At 43.2% G+C, this 21,251-nt stretch overlaps 1 protein-coding gene and 1 non-coding gene across 3 annotated transcripts in view; one reads left to right on the plus strand and one right to left on the minus strand.

Moving 5' to 3' along the window:
- The window catches only part of PEX14 (peroxisomal biogenesis factor 14), a 145,949-nt gene continuing 124,698 nt past the window's right edge, over positions 1–21,251 (plus strand). Inside the window, exon 1 of one of the 2 annotated variants that reach the window (XM_043578555.1) lies at positions 1–108. In XM_043578555.1, coding sequence (XP_043434490.1) covers positions 73–108 — 36 coding nt within the window. In that variant the 5' untranslated portion in view covers positions 1–72. The remainder of the gene's footprint in view (positions 109–21,251) is intronic. The other variant, XM_043578556.1, reaches the window with a different exon arrangement.
- LOC122482281 lies at positions 13,073–13,174 on the minus strand. Its single transcript, XR_006297080.1, has one exon. It is a non-coding gene; the product is annotated as a U6 spliceosomal RNA (small nuclear RNA).

The following is a 21,251-nucleotide window of genomic DNA, read 5'->3' on the forward strand; positions in this document are numbered from 1 at the left end:
TGGGTGAGCGAGCGCGAGGGCGCTTGGGAGACGCCTCGCCCAGCGGCGATAGATTAGTCAGGCCTCAGAAAGATGGCGTCCTCGGAGCAGGCAGAGCAGCCGAGCCAGGTAAGGGGAGTGGGACTGCCCCGCCGTAGTGGCGGGGACCGCGGCTGGAGGGGGCGCTCGGCGTGCGGCTGGGCGTCGGGCGGGGGCCTTGAGCCTCCCCAGCCGGGGGCCCCGACCTCTTGCCCCCTCCCGGGCCCCGCCCCTCCCCAGGTCCTCGCCGCCCGGCCCCTCCCCCGGTGACCCCTCTCAGACCACATTCCCAAGCCGAGGCTCGGGGGCGCCCGCGGGCCCCCGCTTCCCTCCTGCTGACCCCTCGGGTCCCACTTGCGCTTGGCCGGGACGGTGGCGGGACCCTTGAGAAGCCTCCAGCCTTGAGCTGCGAGGGCCCCTGCTTGAGGAGAGAGAGGGGTGAGAGGCTCCATCGTTCTCGGTTGTCCCCTCCCGGGAGGGCCCTGACTCCATCAGGATTCCCACTCCCACAGCCTCAGCCTCGCGAGGTGGCCCCGCTGCCAGCCTCTTCGTCACCTTTGCGCGTTCCCTGCCAGTGGAGGATCAGAAATGTACTGGGACTCTCTCAGTACGTTGGTAGGAAGGGCACTCACTGTAAACAACAGACGCCACCAAGCTTTTGCTGAGGATCCGTTTTTGCTTCCCAGAGTTTGGTTTCCTCGGCCAAAGGGCCCCCTTTTAGCTTTTCAGCCGCAGTTTCAGCCAGATCACACTCCATTAAGGGGACCTTGGGGACCAGTGTTCGTGCTGTCAGGAAGCAGTGGATGATAAGGCCTATGAATGGGTTTGAAATCCAAAGGTGGGTGGGCTGGGGTGGGGAGGACAGGGGTCAGCAGTACCTTGCATTTACTGAGGGTGTGCTATCATGCTGGGGACAAATTAACGTTTATTATCTTGTGTAATGCTCATTACGACCTTTATGAAATACAGGCTATTAACCGCCATTTCAACAGAAGTGGATTCTAGAGGTCTGTAACATACCCCAGATCACGTGCCCGATGGGGGCTGCATTTAAACCCAGATGTGTGTGACTCCACCGGTTAGCCACACATGCTTACAGTTACTTAGGATTAGACCAAGGAAGAAGAAAATGGTTTCAATGTGGACTTCATCTCTCACCTCCTTGAAACACCTGTAGACTTTTCATAGCCTAGCGGCATTTCACTTCCTTCCTAGGCACAAGAACACTACTTGACGTTTCTTACTGTTTTATTCTTCAGGATAGGTCTATTACAGGAATTGCATTTAGAGGAGTTGTGTGTTCCCCAGATCAGCTTCTGTTAGCAGAGCGAATGATTCAGAAAGATGAAGTCTGGATTGTAAAATACGGGAAATAACTCGGGCTGATTCTGGCCTTTCTCACCGTCAGAAATTCTGGAGTGTGGGAGTGTCTGGGAGGAGGGGCCCTTCTTTCTTGACTTATCTCGCTTAGCTTCCTGAAATGCTGAAGCTCCTCAAAATCTGGGCTTTTCTGAACGGTTACATGTTAGGGATGCCCGCAGCCTGGGGTGTGTGTGTGTGTGTGTGTCTTCATTCTCTGATTCTTCTAGGACTTTTAATTTGCCAGTGCTGTTAAAGTTACTAAAAAGCTTGCCACTTGGAGCCATTGTAGTGCCCAAGGATTCCTTTGGTTCTGGAAATTGCCCTTTCTGTACATGTGGAAGGGATCTAAGGTCCCCTGAGGGGGTTTGGCCATACTTGTTGGGTTTTCAGCTCTGCGTATCCTTTGCCCTCCTTTCCAAAGCTGGTAGAGACGGGATTGCATCAGAACACGCTGGCAGTCAGGGGAAAATTTTAACTCCATGCCAAATTCTGTCGTTGTCTAACAATAAGCCGCAAATGCACACTTTTTAAGTGGACCAACTTCTAGCGGTTGCTTGTCATTTCATTTTCAAGTCCTGATCAACTTAGTTTCCCGTTGCTGCTGTCAAAGCAGAGTGGAATTTAAAGAACAATGTGGATAGTTCCTCCAAACCTGGTCTGTAAGAAAGAACACACGTCTGTGGGGCCGAATCAGTATTTGTTTCATAGAAAGTTTGTTGGTTGGCTTTGTGGCTTCAGCTTCTCGTTTTGGAAGATACAGGGTGGTAGCCAACCCCCTTCTTTGAGAGGCGGTGTCGAGCAGTGGCATGGGCTCCAAAGCCATCCTTGTTGGCTTAGAAGCCTAGCCCCACTACTCATAGCTGTGTGATCTTGGACAAGTGACTGAACTTTTTTTTTTTTTTTTTTTTTTTTGAGAGAGAGAGAGAGAGAGAGAGAGAAAGCCCAAGTGGGGGAGGGGCAGAGAGAGGGAGAGAGAGAATCCCAAGCAGGCTCTGCACTGTGTGCAGAGCCCGATGTGGGGCTTGAACTCACGAACCATGAGATCATGACTGAGCTGAATGAAATTGGATGCTTAACTGACTAAGCCACCAGGCACCCCAATAAAATAACTTACTTTAATTTTTTTTAATGCTTTATTTTTGAGAGAGAGAGAGAGAGAGAGAGAGAGAGAGACAGAATCGGAAGCAGGCTTCAGGCTCTGAGCTGTCAGCACAGAGCCCTACACGGGGCTCCAGCTCATGAACCGTGAGATCATTACCTGAGCCGAAGTTGATGCTCAACCAATTGGGCCACCCAGGTGTGCCTAAAATGACTTATTCTAGAGCAGTGCCTGACATAGTGTTGTTATTATTACTGCATTCATAAACTCTGGATTTTCACTCACAAACGAGAAATCTTTTTTCCAGTCCTATTATCATCTTTTTTGGGGGTATGATCTTTCACATGTTGCCTACCAATCCACTCAAGTTGTTCTTTTATTTGTTCTGGAGTAACTTCTTTCATATTTGAATACCCTGAATGCTGGCATTTATCCTAGCTGTCCTTGTGACTTTTAGATGCTAGTGACATGCTTGATTTTTTTCATAATGGCAGTCTTCTTAGTCTTTCTTCAGTCTGAGTTAGAAATTACATTTATTGCTGGGGCGCCTGGGTGGCTCAGTCGGTTAAGCGGCCGACTTTGGCTCAGGTCATGATCTCACGGTCCTTAAGTTCGAGCCCCACGACGGGCTGTGTGCTGACAGCTCAGAGCGTGGAGCCTGCTTCGGATTCTGTGTCTCCCTCTCTCTCTGACCCTCCCCTGTTCATACTCTGTCTGTGTCTGTCTCAAAACTAAATAAACATTAAAAAAAAAAAAAGAAATTACATTTATTGCTTCAAATCCTCGTATTTTCCCCATGTTACCCTGGGTTGCATGGTTGATCTCTTATGAGAGGCCCTTCTAGTCTGTACCTGGTATGGCCCATAGAAATGGGAGCTGTTATCCTTATTTCTGTTTCTCCACCAGCTGTCTTCAGTGAAGTGCAGAAGCATGGTTCATTCTGGGTGTTTAGTGGTTATTGAATATTGAATATATTGCAGAACATGGATTTCAAATCTGTTGAAATTCCCTGGATACAGTACATTTGAGATTGAGAAAACACAGAAGCAGGGGAGGGAGAAGAACACAGCAAAGATGTTAAGGAGTGCGAGAGCATGGCCTTGTATCCTGACAGTCTTTGAACTTCAGCCCTGACTCGCTATTGGACTCACCACTCCACCTCCCTGAGCCTGCTTTCTCCTCTGTAAAGTAGTAATTACCCTAAAGGGTTGCTCTGAGGGTTGACTGGAATCACAGATATAAAAAAAGTATTTGGTGCATAGTAAGTGCTCAGTGAGTGTTAGTTTCCTTCTCCTGAGTCTTTATGTGCAGTTTTGGCAGTGTGCTGAACTCTTTTTTTTTTTTTTTTTAATGTTTATTTATTTTTGAGAGAGTGTGAGTGGGAGAGGGGCAGAGAGGGAGACAGAGGATCCAAAGCAGGCTCCGCGCTGACAGCACAGAGCCCGACGTGAGGCTTGAGCTTACAAACTGTGAGATCGTGACCCAAGCTGAAGCCAGCTGCTCAACTGACTGAGCCACCCAGGCGCTCTGGAAGTCTGCTGAACTCTTGGATAACAGTAGTTCAAATGAGATATTTTTCCCCTCAAGTTTTTGGTATTTTGAAAAATTTCCAACCTGTAGAAATGTTGAAAGAATAATACAGAGAACTCCTGTAAAACTCCCATAAAAACTTCAAGATATACTGTTTACATTTTGCTGAATTTGCTTCATCTCTGTCTCTTTATATATATAAATATATATTTAAGGATTTGAGAATGAGTTACAGAATTACAGTATTCCATCCTAAAATACTTCACCTTGTCTTAAGAGTAAGGTTATTCTCGTTATACCATATCACATGTAACATAATACCATTATCACACAAGAAATTTAGTATTGATAAAATATCATTATTTAAGGGGTGCCTGGGTGGCTCAATCAGTTGAACATCTCACTCTTGATCTCATCTCAGGTCTTGATCTCAGGGTTGTGAATTCAAGCCCTATGCCTAGCATAGAGCCCACGTTTAAAAAAAAAAATCATTATTGAGGTGCCTTGATGGTTCAGTTGGTTAAGTGTGTAACTTTGGCTCAGGTCAATATCTCATGGTTCGTAGGTTCAAGTTCTGTATCGGGCTCTCTGCTGTCAGCACGGATCCTTTGTCACCTCCTCTTTCTGTGCACCCCCCACTCATGTTCTCTCTCTCAAAAATAAATGTTTAAAAAATCATTATTTAATAATATAGTCCACGTTCAAATTCCCCCAATTAAGAAAAATCCAGATCCAATCAAGAAATAGGGATTGCATTGTCTCTTTAGTATGCTTTAGTCTAGAATAACTCCCTAGTCTTTAAAGTTTTTCTTTTTCTTTTCTTTATTTTTTAAATATTTATCTCGAGAGAGAGAGAGACAAGAAAGAAAGTGGGGGGGGGGGCAGAGAGAGAAGGAGAGAGAGAGAATCCCAAGCAGGCTCTATGCTCAGCATGCAGGGCTCAATTTCATGACTGTGAGATCATGACTTGAGCTGAAATCAAGAGTTGGATGCTTAACCAACTACTCAGGTGCCCCTCTTTTCTTTCTTTCTTTCTTTCTTTCTTTCTTTCTTTCTTTCTTTCTTTCTTTCTCTTTTTTTTAACATTTATTTATTTTTGAGAGACAGAGACAGAGCATGAGTGGGGAAGGGGCAGAGAGAGAGGGAGACACAGAATCTGAAGCAGCCTCCAGGCTCTGAGCTGTCAGCACAGAGCCCAATGCAGGGCTTGAACTCAGAACTGTGAGATCATGACCTGAGCCAAAGTCGGATGCTCAACCAACTGAGCCACCAAGGCGCCCCATCTTTTCTTTCTTTTATTTTTTAACTGAAGTTGAGCATAGACCCAGAAAGCACACAAATTATGTGTCTAACTTGGAGAATTTTCAGAGTGAACACACTTGTGTAACCAGTACTTGCATTAAGAAATCAAACATTACCAGGACCTCAGAAGCTGTCGCCCCAGTAACCCTCCTGTCACTGTCCCACCCTCAGAGGTTGCCTCTATCCTGATTCAAAATCTGTAGATTCGCTTAATAGCTTATTGAGTGACAAAGTCCTTGTGGCCAAAAACTTTACTGTGGAATTCTAATAGGTGTGTTGTGGTCAGTTTAATGAGTTTTGACAAATATTATACCTATGTAACTACCACTGCAATCAAGATCAAAACAGTTCTGGTATTCCTAAATGTTCCTTTTGCTGCTTCCCAGTAAATCCTAGCTTTTGGCTTCAGGGATTCGGAACTCCTTTCTATCACCATCGATTATATTTGTCTTTTCTAGAATTACCTGTGAATGAATTCAAAATTTATGTATTCTTTTGTGTCTCACTTCTTTTGCTCAGAGTGATGTTTGTGGGACTTCTATTGTATCAGTAATTCATTAATTTTTAGTAGTGTGTACTATTGTATAGATATACCACAATTTGTTGATCTGTTCACCAGTTTATGGATATTTGGATTCTATTAATGACCTATTGCTGCATAACAGTATTACAGCAAATTTACACAAATTATCAAAAAGAGCACTCATGTATTGTTTCGGTTTCTGTGAATCAGGACACAGTTTAGCTGAGTTTCACAAGGCGAAAAATCAAGATGTCTGCTGGGGCTGTGACCTCATCTGGGTCTTGTCTGGGGAAGGATCTGCTTCCTAGCCCATGTGGCTGTTGGCAGCATTTAGTTCCTTATGGCCTGCAGGTCCCTGGTTGAATGCCAATAACAAAATGGCACCCTCTGTTTTTTGCCTCAGGGGTCTTCCTAACGTGGTCACTTGGCTTCCTCAAAGCCAGTAAGGAAGAGAGTGTCTTAGGAAAATGGACACTACAGTCTTACATAATGTAACCACATACGTGTAATTACATGCATCCTGTCACTGTTGCCCTACCCTCTCTGCCAGAAGCAAGTCACAGGTCCTGCCCATATTCCAGGGGACCACACAAGGGCATGAGTACAAGGAGGTGGGGATCATGGGAGTCACCTTAGAGTCTGTTTCCCCACTGATGGGTTCTAGTTTGGGGCTACTGTAAATACTCATGTATTGTGGAGAGATAGGTTTTCTTTTCTTTCTTTCTTTCTTTCTTTCTTTCTTTCTTTCTTTCTTTCATAAATACTTGTGAGTGGAATTGCTGGGTCACATGGTAAGTATATGTTTAGCCTTATAATAAACTGCCTAAGGGTTTTTGCAAGTTGTACTATTTTTTGTTGTCACCAGCAGTATGTGAGTATTCCAGTTGTCCTATATCCATACCAACACTTGGTATTGTCTGTCTTTAATTTTAGCCACTCTAGTGAGTTTGTAGTGGTGTTTCCTTGTGGTTTTAACTTGCGTTTCTGTGATGACTAACAACATTAAGCATCTTTTCTTGTGCTTATTGGTAGAGGCTGGGGTTCATTGTTCTGGTATCATTTGTTGAACAGATTACCCTTTCTCCATTGAATTACCTTGCCACCTTTGTAAAAATTAAAGGACTGTAGATACGTAGGTCAGTTTCTGGGCTCTGTTTTGTTTCATTTATCTCTGTGTCTAGCCTAATGTAAATGAAATACTGTCTTGATTGCTGTAGCTTTATAGTAAATCTTAAAATCAGGTAGTGTAAAGCTTTTGACTTTATTGTTTTTCAGAATTGTTTTAGCTTTGGTCCATTGCATTTCCATATAAATTTTAGAATCAGTTTATCAGTTCTTATAAAAAAGGTTCTTGGGATTTTTATTGAGATTGTGTGGAATCTATAGATCAGTTTGGGGGAGAGTTGATATCTTGGCAACATTGATCTTCTAATTCATTAACATGGTATGTATCTCCATTTAGGTCGTCTTATTTGCTGTCAGTGTTTTGTAGTTTTCAGTCTGTAGGTCATATACACATTTAAAAAAAATTCTCTGAATATTTCATATTTTGGCATGCTATGTATGGATTTCATTAAAAAATTTCACTTTTCAATGTTATATTTGGGAAAGAGAGACAGAGCGCAAACGGGAGACAGAATCTAAGCAGGCTGCAGGCTCTGAGCCGTTAGCACAGAGCCTGACGTGGGGCTTGAACCCATGAGCTGTGAGATCATGACCTGAGCTGAAGTCATGGGTGGCTTCCTGCCAATTTCTGGGTGGCTCAGTTGGTTAAGCATCCGACTCTTGATTTTGGTTCAGGTCATGATCTTATGGTTTGTGAGATTGACTCCTGCATCGGGCTCTGCACTGACAGCATGGAGTCTGCTTGAGATTCTCTCTTTTTCTCCCTTTGCCCCTCTCATGCTCTCTTTCTCTCAAAAAAAAAAAAGAAAATAAATAAAAACATTAAAAATTTTTTTCACTTTTAATTGTTGAATGCTAGTATATAGAAATAGAATAAAATTGCAGTATTATTTATAGTAGCCAAGATATGGAAGCAGCCCAAGTGTCCATCAAGAGATTAATGGATAAAGAAGACGTGAGATATGTATACACACACACACGTGCACACACACACACACACACAATGGAATATTATTCAGCCATAAAAAGAAATGAAATCTTGCCATTTGCAACAGCATAGATAGAGCTAGAGGGTCTAATGCCAAGTGAAATAAATCAGAGAAAGACAAATACCATATGATTTTACTCATGTGTGGAATTTAAGAAATAAGGAAAGGAAAAAAAGACAAACCAAGAAACAGACTCTTAACTGTAGAGAACAAAGTGGAGGTTACCAGAATGGAGGTGGGTGGCAGGATGGGTGAAATAGGTGATGGGGATTAAAAAATAAATAATTAATAAAATAATTAATAATTAATAATAATAAATAAATATAATAAATAATTAATAAAAAAGAAATTAAATGTAAAATTGAGTTTGTATGTTGGTCTCCTATCTGCAACTTGTTACACTCATAATTCCAGTAGCTTTTTGGTAGATTCTGTGTGATTTCTCACATCTGTAGATGATCCTGTCATCTGCAAATGAAGACAGCTTTACATATTGCTTTTCAATTTACATGCTCTCTAGGAGTTCTTATACAATGTTGAGAGGAATATTGAGAATAGACATTCTTGCTTTATTCTTGATCTTAGGGGAAAATATATTCAGTCTTCACATTTAAATGTGATTTGAAGTATAAGTTTTTTTTTAACTTCTTTTCTTTTTTAAAGTTTATTTATTTATTTTGAGAGAGAAAGCGCAAGCAGAGGAGGGGCAGAGAGAGGGAGAAAGAGAATCCCAAGCCGATTCTCCTCTGTCAGTGCAGAGCCTCCATTCAGGGCTCGATCCCACTCATGACTTGAGTGGAAATCAAGAGTCAGACACTTAACCAACTGAACCAGCCAGGCGCCCCAAGCTATAAGTTTTATTTGAAGGTGCTCTTTCCCAAGTGGAGGAGATTCAACTTTTATATTTAATTTGTTGAGTGTTTTTGAAAAAATTATGTGTTTTGACTGTTACCAAGTATTCTTTTTGCTATCTGTTGATCCTATTGTTTTTTTTTATTAATATGGTAATTCATGTTGATTGATTTTTCAAATGTTAAATTAATTTTCTATTTATTGGATAAATTCCACTTGGTTATGATGTATTATCCTTTCTGTATATTACTGGATTTGGTTTGTCGGTGTTTTCTTTCTTTTTTTAATTTTCTTTTTAAAATTTACATCCAAATTAGTTAGGATATAGTGCAACAATGATTTCAGGAGTAGATTCCTTAGTGCCCCTTACCCATTTAGCCCACACCCCCTCCAGTAACCCTCTGTTTGTTTGCCATATTTATGAATCTCTTATGCTTTGCCCCCTCCCTGTTTCTATATTACTTTTGTTTCCCTTCCCTTATGTTCATCTGTTTTGTCTCTTAAACTCCTCATGTGAGTGAGGCCATATGGTATTTGTCTTTCTCTGACTGACTAATTTCACTTAGCATAATACCCTCCAGTTCCATCCACGTAGTTGCAAATGCAAGATTTCATTCTTTTTGATTGCCAAGTAGTACTCCATTGTGTATCTGTACCACATCTTCTTTACCCATTCACCCATCGATGGACATTTGGGCTCTTTCCATACTTTGGCTATTGTCGACAGCACTGCTATAAACATGGGGGTGCATGTGCCCCTTTGAAAGAGCACACCTGTATCCCTTGGATAAATACCTAGTAGTGCAATTGCTGGGTCGTAGGGTAGTTTGATTTTTAATTTTTTGAGGAACCTCCATACTGTTTCCCAGAGTGGCTGCACCAGCTTGCATTCCCAGGTTTGTCAGTATTTTCTTAAGGGTTTCTTCATTTATATTTAAGAGAGATATTGATTTATAGTTTTCTTTTGTGTGTGTCTGTGAAATCTTTGTCTAGTTTTGGTATCAAGGTCATATTGGCTTCCTAGAACGAGTTGGAGAATTTTACCTTTTTTTCTATTTTCTGAAATAGTTCATATAAGATTGGCATTATTTTTCCTTAAATGTTTAAGAGAATTCACCGGTGAAGCCACCTGGGCGTACAATTTTCTTTTTTAATTTTCATTACATGTGTAATTTCTTTTTAATTAAATATTTTAAATTATGGTATACATTTATTCTTTTTTAAAGTTTATTTTGAGAGAGCGAGCGTGAGTGCACATGTGAGCAGAGGCAGGGGCAGAGAGAGCACGAGAGAGAATCTCAAGCAGGCTTTACACTGTCGGCACAGAGCCCCACGTGGGGCTTGATCTCAAAGACTGTGAGATCATGACCTGAGCCAAAAATCAAGGGTTGGGGCTCAACTGACTGAGCCAGCCAGGCACCCTCCCTTATTGTCTTTTAAGTATCTATAGATATGCAGTGCTTTTCCTGATTTCATTTATAATACTGTAAATTAGTGTCTTCTGTATTTTTTATTGATTGGTTTAGATAAAGGCTATCAATCTTAATATTCTTCCAAAGAACCCAGCTCATATTTCATTGACTATAATTTTATCTATCTATCTATCTATTTATTTATTTATTCATATATTTATTTTAGAGAGAGCGCATGCACGCATGAGAGTAGGGGAGGAGCAGAGAGAGAGAATCTTTTTTTTTTTTTTTTTTACGTTTATTTTTGAGAGAGAGAGCTTGCGCACAGGGGTGAGAGGCAGAGAGAGGGGGAGAGAGAATCCTAAGCAGTCTCCACGCCCAGCATGGAGCCCAAGTGGGGCTCATTCCCATGACCCTGGGATCATGACCTGAGCTGAAATCACGAGTCCCATGCTTAACCAACTGAGCCTCCCGGGTGCCCCTGTTTCTTTCCTTCTATTTTGGGTTTCATTTGCTCTTATTTTTCTAGCACATTTTCTAAAGTTAGTACACTACTAAAAACATTAGATTTCCTTCCCAACACTGCTTTAGTTGCATTCCACAAATTTAGATTATGTTGTGGTTTCGTTTTTGTACAGTTCAGAATATTCAGAATATTTTCTTACTTCCCCCGTGATTTCTTCTTTCTCCCGTAGATTATTTCGAAGCCTGTTTAATTTCCAAACATTTGGGATTTTTTCCAGGTTTTTTTTCTATTATTGATTTCTAGTTTAATCTCATGGTCAGAGAGCATACTCTGTATGATTTCAACTCTTTTAAATTTGAGATTTGTTTTATGGTCTGTCTTGGCGAATTTTCCTTGTGAACTTGAAAATAATGAATATTCTGTAGTTGTTGGATGGAGCATTCTACTAATGTTAATTAGGCCAAGTTGGTTGATAGTGTTATTTAGGCCTCCTGAACCCTTACGGACTTTTTGATTAAGGAGAGCGGATTATTAAAGTCTCCAACTGTTAATTGTGGATTTGTCTATTTATAGCTTTTTAATTCTGTCTGATTTACTTCGTGTATTTGAAACTTCGTTACTGTATGCATACTTACTCAGGATTATGATGTCTTCTTGAGTGACTCCTTTATTTTTGAACTGTCCCTGTTTCTGTTTGGTAATATCTGCTATTTTGAAGTTGTCTGAGATTTATTGCTCCTGCAGCTTCCTTGTGACTAGTGTTTGCATGAGGTGCCTTCTATCCTTTGGCCTTTCACCTATGTTTCTTTTTGCTAAAAGTGGTTTTCTCCTAGACAGCATACAGCTGGGTCTTGCTTTTTCCCCACAAAGTCTGACCATCTCTGCCTTCTATTTGGAGTGTTCCATTTATACTTGAGGTAAATATAAATATGGTTGGGTTTAACTCTACCGTCTCACAATTTTTTCCATCTGTTCTTTTTTTAAAAGTTTTTAAGTGTTTTTTATTTTTTGAGAGAGAGTCAGAGCGAGCGGGGGAGGGGCAGAGAGAGGGAGACACAGAATCTGAAGCAGGCTCCAAGCTCCGTGCTGTCAGCACAGAACCCAACACAGGGCTTGAACTCACGAATCTTGAGATCATGACCTAGGCTGAAGTCAGATGCTTAACTGACTGAGCCACCCAGGCGCGCCTTACCTGTTCTTTTATCCCTGTTATCTTGTCTTGGATTGAATTAAAAAACATTAAAAAAATATTTTTTTAATGTTTATTTATTTTTGAGACAGAGAGAGACAGAGCATGAACGGGGGAGGGTCAGAGAGAGGGAGACACAGAATCCGAAGCAGAACAGAATGCTGGCAGCTCACAGCCTGATGCGGGGCTTGAACCCACAGACTGTGAGATCATGACCTGAGCCGAAGTTGGATGCTTACCCGACTGAGCCACCCAGGTGCCCCTAAAAACCATTTTTTAAAAGATTTTATTTTTGAGTAATCCCTACACCCGATATGGGGCTCGAACCCACAACCCAGAGATCAAGAGTCGCATGCTTTTACCTACTGAGACAGCCAGGCATCCCAGATTGAATTATTTTTTAAGGATTTCATTTGATCTCTACTATTGCTTTAGCTGTATCTCTATTTTTTTTTTTTTTTTTTTTTTTGGTCAGTAATTGGCGTGAGGTTTACCATGTGTTACTTAAGGTTGCCAGAGCTTGCTTTCAAATGATTTACCAATTCACAAGGAACGTAAGAACTGTACCAACAGTATGCTTCTGTCGTCTGTTAGTCTGTTAATACTATTAGTGTCCTAGATTTTACTTGTACTTGTGTCATCAACCCTGCAGTGCACTTTGGAGAGACAGAGAGACAGAGCGTAAGTGGGGGAGGGGCAGGGAGAGAGGGAGACACAGACTCTGAAGCAGAGTCCACGCTCTGAGCTGTCAGCACAGAGCCCGACTCAGGGTTGGAACTTATGAACTGTGAGAGCGTGACCTGAGCCGAAGTGGGACGCTTAACCAACTGAGCCACCCAGGTGCCCCTACCCTGCAGGGCATTTTAAGTTATTTTTTTAAAATTAAAAAAAATAGTAGAAATGAATAATATAAAATAAATATATTTAAGATATCTTTGCTATTTACCAGCATATTTACCATTTCTGTCATTCTTTTGTGTATCCAGTTTTCATCTGGTATTGGTTTTCTTATGCTTACAGGATTTCTTTTAGCATTCTTGTGGTATGGGTATACAATTTCTTTTGGCTTTTTTCCCCCCTGTTAAAAAGCTTTTATTTTGTATTTTTAAAATTTTATTGTTTTAAATTTTAATTCAAGTATAGGTAACATGCAGGATAGTCTTTCAGGTGCACAGTTTGGTGATTCAACAATTCTACACATTACAAAAAACATGGAACACTTCCCAAATTTTCATGTCATCTCTGGGCAGGGGCCGTGCTAATCTCTATTGTTTCAATTTTAGTGTATGCACTGCTGAACTGAGCACATTTTATTTTGTATTTATTTTTGAAAGATATTTTTACTGGATGGGGCACCTGGGTGACTCAGTTAAGCGTTAAGCGTCTGATTGTTGATTTCAGCTCAGGTCATATCTCATGGTTCGTGAGTTTGAGTCCCCCATTTGGGCTCCATGCTGACAGCACAGAGCCTGCTTGGGGTTCTCTCTCTCTCCCTCTCTCTGCCTCTCCTGCTCCCCTGCAGGTTAAGTTTTAAACTTAAAAAAAAAAAAAAAAGATAATTTCACTGGATATGGAATTCTAGGTTGACAGTTTTCCCCCCGTAGGCATTTTAAATTCTTTTTTAAAAAATTGTTTATTTGTTTTTGAGAGAGAGAGAGAGAGAGAGAGGGAGGGAAGGAGGGAGGGAGGGGCAGAGAGAGAGGGGGAGGGAGAGAATACCAAGCAGGCTCCAAGCTGTCAGTGCAGAGCTCAACGTGGGGCTTGATCCCACAAACCATGAGATCATGACCTGAGCTGAAGTCAGATTCTTTTTTTTTTTTTTTAAACATTTAACATTTATTTATTTTTGAGACAGAGAGAGACAGAGCATGAACAGGGGAGGGGCAGAGAGAGAGGGAGACACCGAATCTGAAACAGGCTCCAGGCTCTGAGCGGTCAGCACAGAGCCCGATGCAGGGCTTGAACTCACGGACCGCGAGATCATGACCTGAGCCGAAGTCGGATGCCCAACCGACCGAGCCACCCAGGCGCCCCTGAAGTCGGATTCTTAACTGGCTGAGCCACCTAGGCATCCCCACCTGTGGGCAATTTAAAGATATGAGGCCATTGTAGTTTTTCTTTTTTTTTGTATTATTAATTTTAAAAATTATTTCTTTATTTTTTATTTTAGAGAGGGAATACAAGTGGGACAGAGGGGCAGAGGGAGAGAGAGAATCTTAAGCAGGCTTCATGCTCAGTGCAGAACCCCTGACACAGGGCTTGATCCCACAACCCTGGGATCATGACCTGAGCCAAAATCAAGAGTCAGATGCTCAACTGACGGAGCCACCCAGGCACCCCATCATTGTAGTTTTTATTTGGCTTGTGTAGCTTCTGATCAGAAACCTGAGGTCATTCTTAATCTTGGTTAATATCTGTAGGTGATCTCTTTTTTTCTGGCTACTTATAAGATTTCCCCCTTTTCATGGGTTTTTATTTTATTAAAAAAGTTTTTTAGTGTTTATTTTTGAGAGAGAGAGAGAGAGAGAGAGAGCACAAATGGGTGAGGGGCAGAGAGGGAGACACAAAATCGGAAGCAGGCTCCAGGCTCTGAGCTGTCAGCACAGAGCCTGACGAGGGGTTTGAACCCATGAACCATGAGATCATGACCTGAGCTGAAGTAGGATGCTTAATCCAGGCGCCCCAAGGGTTTTTAGCAATTTCATTGTATAGAACCTTAGCATGCGTGTGTGTTTTTTTGCTTAGGGTTTGTTGAGCTTCTTGGATTTGGGAGTTTCATCAAACTTTGAAAAATTTCAGCCATTATTTCTTCAAATATCTTTCTTTTTTTTACCTTTGTCCTTCATTTTGGTCAGGTTTTGTCGCTGTGTTTTCAAGTGCACTTACCTTTTCTTCTGTAGTATCTAATCTGCTGTCACTCCCATTCAGTGGAATTTTTATTTCTTTTTTTTTTTTTTAAATTTTTTTAACGTTTATTTATTTTTGAGACAGAGAGAGACAGAGCATGAACGGGGGAGGGTAGAGAGAGAGAGGGAGACACAGAATTTGAAACAGGCTCCAGGCTCTGAGCAGTCAGCACAGAGCCCAATGCGGGGCTCGAACTCACAGACCGTGAGATCATGACCTGAGCCGAAGTCGGACGCTTAACCGACTGAGCCACCCAGGTGCCCCTTATTTCTGATATTATAGTTACATCTCTAGAAGTCCTATTTTCTTTTTATGTGATATATTTCTCTCCCTACTGTGATCCTGTTTTCCTTTCAGTTTTCTTTTTATTGAGGTATGATTGACATACTTTAGATTAGTTTCAGGCATACAACATAATGACTCAGTATATGTATTTTAAAAATTGCATTAGGGATGTCTGGGTGACTCAGTTGGTTGAATGTCCCAGTCTTGATTTTGGCTCAGGTTATGATCCCAGGGTCATGGGATCAAACCCTGTGATGCACTCTACGTTGAGTGTGGATCCTCCTTAAGATTCCCTCTTTCTCTCTCTACCCCTCTCCCCCACTCACACTCCCTCTTTCTCTCTCTGAAATAAATAAGATAAAATAAAAAATTGCATTAAATTCTTGAATAAAGTTATAACACCTGTCTTAATGTTTTCATTTCTGCAAATTATTCCTTTTATTTATTTATTTATTTATTTATTTATTTTTTACTTTTTAAAAAATGTTTATTTAATTTAGAGAAAGAGAGAGAGACAGTGTGAGAGGGTAAGGGCAGAGTTAGAGGGAGACACAGAATTGGAAGCAGGCTTCCAGCTCTGTGCTGACAGCTCAGAGGGGCTTGAACTCATGAACTGCGAGATCATGACCTGAGCCGAAGTCGGATGCTTAACCGACTGAGCCACCCAGGTGCCCCTTCTTCTGCTCTTTCTTATTATTGTGCATCACACTTTCCTGCTTCTGGACATCTGGTGAGACTATTGATCAGATGCTGGGTGCTGCGAATATTACATTGTTGAGGGTCTGGATTTTGTGGTCATACTTTAAAGCATGTTGAGATTTATTCTGGTGATGGTTAAGTTACTTTTGTTCATTTTGATTCTGTCAAGTCCTGTTTTTTTTTTTTTAAGATTTTAAGTAATCTCTACATCCAACATGGGGCTCGAACTCACAACCCTAAGGCCAAGAGTCACGTGCTCTACCTGCAGCCAGGTGCCCCCATCAAGTCCTGTTTTTAGGCTTTGTAAGGGTGGATCTAGGGTGGCCTTTACCCTAGGGATAATCTGCCCTCTCCCCGCCAGGATATGGCCCTTCCAGGTCTGTCCTGAGTGCCCTGACGGAGCAGTGAGGGCACGCCAGTCCGGTGCCCGTGACCTGTGAGGTCTACGGGGGCTCTGGGAGCCGTTCAGCCCACTGCTTCTTCATTGCTCTTCCTGAGCCTTGTGGAGGTTCACTCTGTGTGCACACATGTTAATATTCAGCGAAGTCGTAAGGGAATCTCTTTGCAGATTTCTGGATCTCTCTTTCTGCATGTGCCTCTCCTCTCTGGAACTCTGCCCTCTAACTTTCAGCTGCCTTAGCCTCCCTGAACCCTATCTCTGTTTCCTCAACTCAGCAAGAGACTGCCATGTTCTGGTGGGGACCACTCCATGCACCCCGCCCCCGCCGGCTTCTTGGTCTGAAACATGCCTCCCGGAAGAAAGCCAGGGTGTTCTTAGGGGCTCATATCATTCATTTCTGATCTATCAGGAATCACTGCAGTCTAATGTCTACAAACGGTGGTGTCATTTATTTTGTTTAGTTTTTTTAACCAGTGGGAGGTTAAGTCTGGTCTCAATTACTCCATCACAGACAGAGCAGAAGTCTATTGGTTGATTTTTTAAAAATTTTTTTTAACTTTTTTTAAAATTTATTTTTGGGACAGAGAGAGACAGAGCATGAACGGGGGAGGGGCAGAGAGAGAGGGAGACACAGAATCGGAAGCAGGCTCCAGGCTCCGAGCCATCAGCCCAGAGCCTGACGCGGGGCTCGAACTCACGGACCGCGAGATCGTGACCTGGCTGAAGTCGGACGCTCAACCGACTGCGTCACCCAGGCGCCCCTATTGGTTGATTTTGAGCAGAGGAGTAATAGGATATAACTTCTTTTATCTCATCTGATCCTGAATGTGAGGTGGTGGTATCATTCCCATCATTTCCACGGATGAGGAAACTGGGGTTCAGAGGCTGAGCGGTATACCCGCAGTCACGCGGTCTTTAGTGCCGTAGTTCACGCACTTGCCTCTGTGCCAGTGCCGCTCACAAAATATTTCTTGAATTGAACCTTACTTATTCTTCTCTGCAAAGAACTGTAGGCCAGACTGGCCTAGGACGTATCTAGAGTTACGCAGCCACTTGGCAGGTGTGGCATGGGCACACCTAGACCTGGATGTTCTGCCAGTTGCTCAGACCTGAGCTGCGTGTGCAGTTGGTCTTTGCTGTGCCTCAAGGTCAGCACTTGGCACACCTTCTGGCTGGGGGAGGTCAGTGCCTGGGCAGCAAGAGTGAGAGCACCTTTGTGCCTTTCAAACCGGGAGCACTTCTGTCTGCCACTGTGGTCTTTTTTTGTCCGTTGGTTTTTTAAAACAGTCTTAGCCTTTTGCTCATCTTCCCTTCCTGCCGTCTGCATTCTGGCCCCTAAGCATCCTGCCTGTGCATTTATTGCCTTAGAGCCTGCTTTTTGTACCTTTGCAGGGGGACTCAGCTGGTAATTTCTCAGCTTGTTATTATTATTTATTATTATTATTTTTTTAACATTTATTTATTATTGAGAGACAGAGAGACACAAAGCGTGAGCAGGGGAGGGGTAGAGAGAGGGGGAGACACAGAATCCGAAGCAGGCTCCAGGCTCCGAGCCGTCAGCACAGAGCCCGACGCGGGGCTCGAACTCACAAACTGTGAGATCGTGACCTGAGCTGAAGTCGGTCGCCTAACCGACTGAGCCACCCAGGTGCCCCATGTTATTATTATTTTTAAAGTCAAGACCACCCTGTCAAGATTTCCAGGATCAAGGTGGAATTTAATTTGTAGGGATTTGTCTCAAGCCAGAAAATAGATTTGACCACTGAAAGGGGGTCGGTGTGGGGGTAGGTGTTTGAGGAGTGCTGGGCTCTCCTAAGAGCTGGGCTCGTGAGACTGACGGACCTGCATGTGCCGGGGGACTGAGCTTCTGACAGGTAGACGGCTGCTCAGACCTTTGCTCTTCTTTGAAGGGACACCTAGAGCCGCACGTTAAAGGTGAGTGTCTGTGCTCCCCGTCAGTAAGAGGAAGCACAATGGTCTGGATTCTCCGGGGGTCCTGTTGGTGCTTGAATGGGACAGTTCTTCATGCACTGCTGGACCCAAGCCTCCCAGGCCCCTGTCTTCTAAATGCCAGTGAGATTCCCTGGTCACTGAGACAACCGGAACCACCTCTACAGGGTGTGTGTGTGTGTGTGTGTGTGTGTGTGTGTGTGTGTGTGAGAGTGAGTGTGTGTTTAAGAGAGAGAGCATGCCCACAAACTGGGGAGAGGGGGAGGGAGAGAAAGAGACAGGGAGAGAATGAATCCCAAGCAGGCTTCACGCTCAGCACAGAGCATGGCATGGGGTTCGACCCCACGACACTGGGATCATGACCTGACCCGAAACCAAGAGTTGGACACTCAACCGGCCGAGCCACCCAGGTGCCCCACCTCCACACATTTTCAAATTCCTCTCTGGGGTGTGTGGGGGGTGTTTCTGCCCTGGGGTTGAGAATCCCTGGACCATAGCATTGCACCCTGGGAGTAGGCCAGGTTTGTGTTAAGTTGCAGGTGAAATGTTTCAGGAGTGGCCACGTGTCCTGCTGTGGTCCTCTGCTTGCTTCTTCTGTGCGCATGTATATGAAGTGGTTCCTTTGTTTTCATGTCTTAAGTTAAAAGAAAAAAACCTGAGGTATTTATTGGGCGCAGGTGATATTTTAAGTGCCGAAGATCAGCCTTCCGTAAGATGGTAAAGTGCCTGCCTTTAAGAAGTTAAAAATCTAGTGGGAATAGATAGATAGTAAACTAGTAACCCAGTGAAGGATTTCGGGTGGTATTATCAAGGAAATCCATACGGAGAGTGGTAAGGATAAAGGCTGTTTTGGTCATCAAGAAACAGTGTTCTTTAGGAACCTGTTGAGAATGAGCAGTGGGGGGTGAGCCGTTGTAGACTGCAGATATTTCAACACAAACTGGAGTATCATCTCGAATATAATCAGTATTGGGCCATTCCTAGACGGGTGAGGAGCCCCCTGTGAGTTCACTGATAAGGTCTGACAGACCTCAGTACCACTGTGAGTTGGAATAGGGTGTGGGGAAATCTGGCTCCTCCTTGCAGTTCTGAGACTAAGCCTGGAGCCCTGGCTTTGGTGTGCTGAGACGCCAGAAGGCTCTGCAAGTCAAGACTTGAGGAATTTGGAGAGTGCTGCTATTCAGCCTCCTTGATAGGGGTACGCACACACAACACGGGTTCTTAAATGCTTTGAATGCCTGGAAGAATCTATAAGGAACCAGCGTCAGTGGTGGTTCCCCCAAGGAAGAGGGGAGTGTTGGAGAGTTAGAATGAGAGAGAAGCTTTCTTTTTAAAAATTTTAACATTCATGTATTTTTTAAGTGGAATACGCTTCCTTGGCTCACAGTGTAAAAACGTACAAAAGGGTATATGATGAAAGAGACTTAGCACCGTATACTGTTTTCCCTCTGGCAAATGCTAGCTAGTCAAGAGGTGAACTCATTTTAAAAAAAAAAATTTTTTTTTCAACGTTTATTTATTTTTGGGACAGAGAGAGACAGAGCATGAACGGGGGAGGGGCAGAGAGAGAGGGAGACACAGAATCGGAAACAGGCTCCAGGCTCTGAGCCATCAGTCCAGAGCCTGACGCGGGGCTCGAACTCCCGGACCGCGAGATCGTGACCTGGCTGAAGTCGGACGCTTAACCGACTGCGCCACCCAGGCACCCCAAGAGGTGAACTCATTTTAAGGAAAGTTCCGTAGTGATCATGATTCATAGTGATTCCTTGTATTTTAGGAAGAAGAAAGCTGTGGATTAAGTCAGAATGAGGCTTCCTAAATATTAAAGCTGTTTGAGTTAGTTTTGTCAAGTCAAATAACCCACATTATTATTTGTGGGGGTAGCATTAAGAGTGTTGCTTAACGAAATGTGATCCAAACAAAACTCGATCATTTTATTTTCTTTAATTTAAATTAAAAAAATTTCTAAGTGTATTTATTTTGAGAGAAAGAAAGGGAGTGTGTGTGCATGCTAGCATGCTAGGGAGGGGCAGAGAGAGAGAGAGAATCCCAAGCAGGTCCTCTCTGCACCGTCAGTGCAGAGACCCATGTGGGGCTCAAAACTGCTAACTGTGAAATTACAACCTGAGCCAAAGTCAAAATTGAGTCAGGACACTGAACCAACTGAGTCACCCAGGCGCGCCCCCCTGCCCCCCCCCGTTTTTTTTTAAAGTAGGCCCCATGTCCAGTGCGGAGCCCAATGCGGGGCTCGAACTCACAAAATCGTGAGATCGTGGCCTGCATCGAAATCAAGAAAGAGCCAGACACTTAACTGAGCCACTCAGGTGCCCCCAAAACTCAATTATTATTTAAAAAATATTTTTTTTCTTTATTTATTCTTGAGAGAGAGAGAGGGTGTGATCAGGGGAGGAGCAGAGAGAGAGAGAGAGAGAGAGAGAGAGAGACAGAATCTGAAGCAGGCTCCCGGCTCTGAGCTGTCTGCACAGAGCCCGACATGGGGGTCGAACTCACGAACCGCGAGATCATGTCCTGAGCTGAAGTCGCACGCTCAACCGACTGAGCCCCCCAGCTGCCCCAAAACTCAATTATTTTAAGTAGAATGGTTCAAATCCCTTTAGTACCAGTTGCTAGCTGGGTCATCACAGGCATGCTATTTATTTATCTCCTTTGCCTCTGTTTCCTCATCAGCAATAATTTCATACATTTATTGTAGAATTACATGAAGAAAGAGGTAAATAAATGTTAGCACTTAATATTTGCCAAATGGAGTGAAGGAAAGCCCTCAGGAAGATAATGAACTTTACTCTGTAATCCATTCGGTTGAGTAAGAACCATTCTACTCTTTGTTGCCTTTCGTTCATTCAGCAAATATCTGTGGAAGGCCTAATCTTGCCTCATACTGCTCTGGGCCCCGGGGATACAGTGAGCAACACACACAGACAGTTTTTGCCCCTGTGGAGTTCATAATCTAGGGTGGGACACAGACGTCAGTCAGATAATCACACAAGTAAAATTGCACTTCTTCTCAGTCCTTGAAAGAGAGGTGGATGGCGTTAGGATAGAATAGGGAGATTTGACCCTGTCGTGGATGTCAGAGAATGCTTCCCCAAGGAAGTGACTTAGCCAAGTGGAACTGTCAGAGG

The sequence above is a fragment of the Prionailurus bengalensis genome, chromosome C1 (genome assembly GCF_016509475.1).
Source record: "Prionailurus bengalensis isolate Pbe53 chromosome C1, Fcat_Pben_1.1_paternal_pri, whole genome shotgun sequence".
Classification (NCBI taxonomy): Eukaryota; Metazoa; Chordata; class Mammalia; order Carnivora; family Felidae; genus Prionailurus; species Prionailurus bengalensis.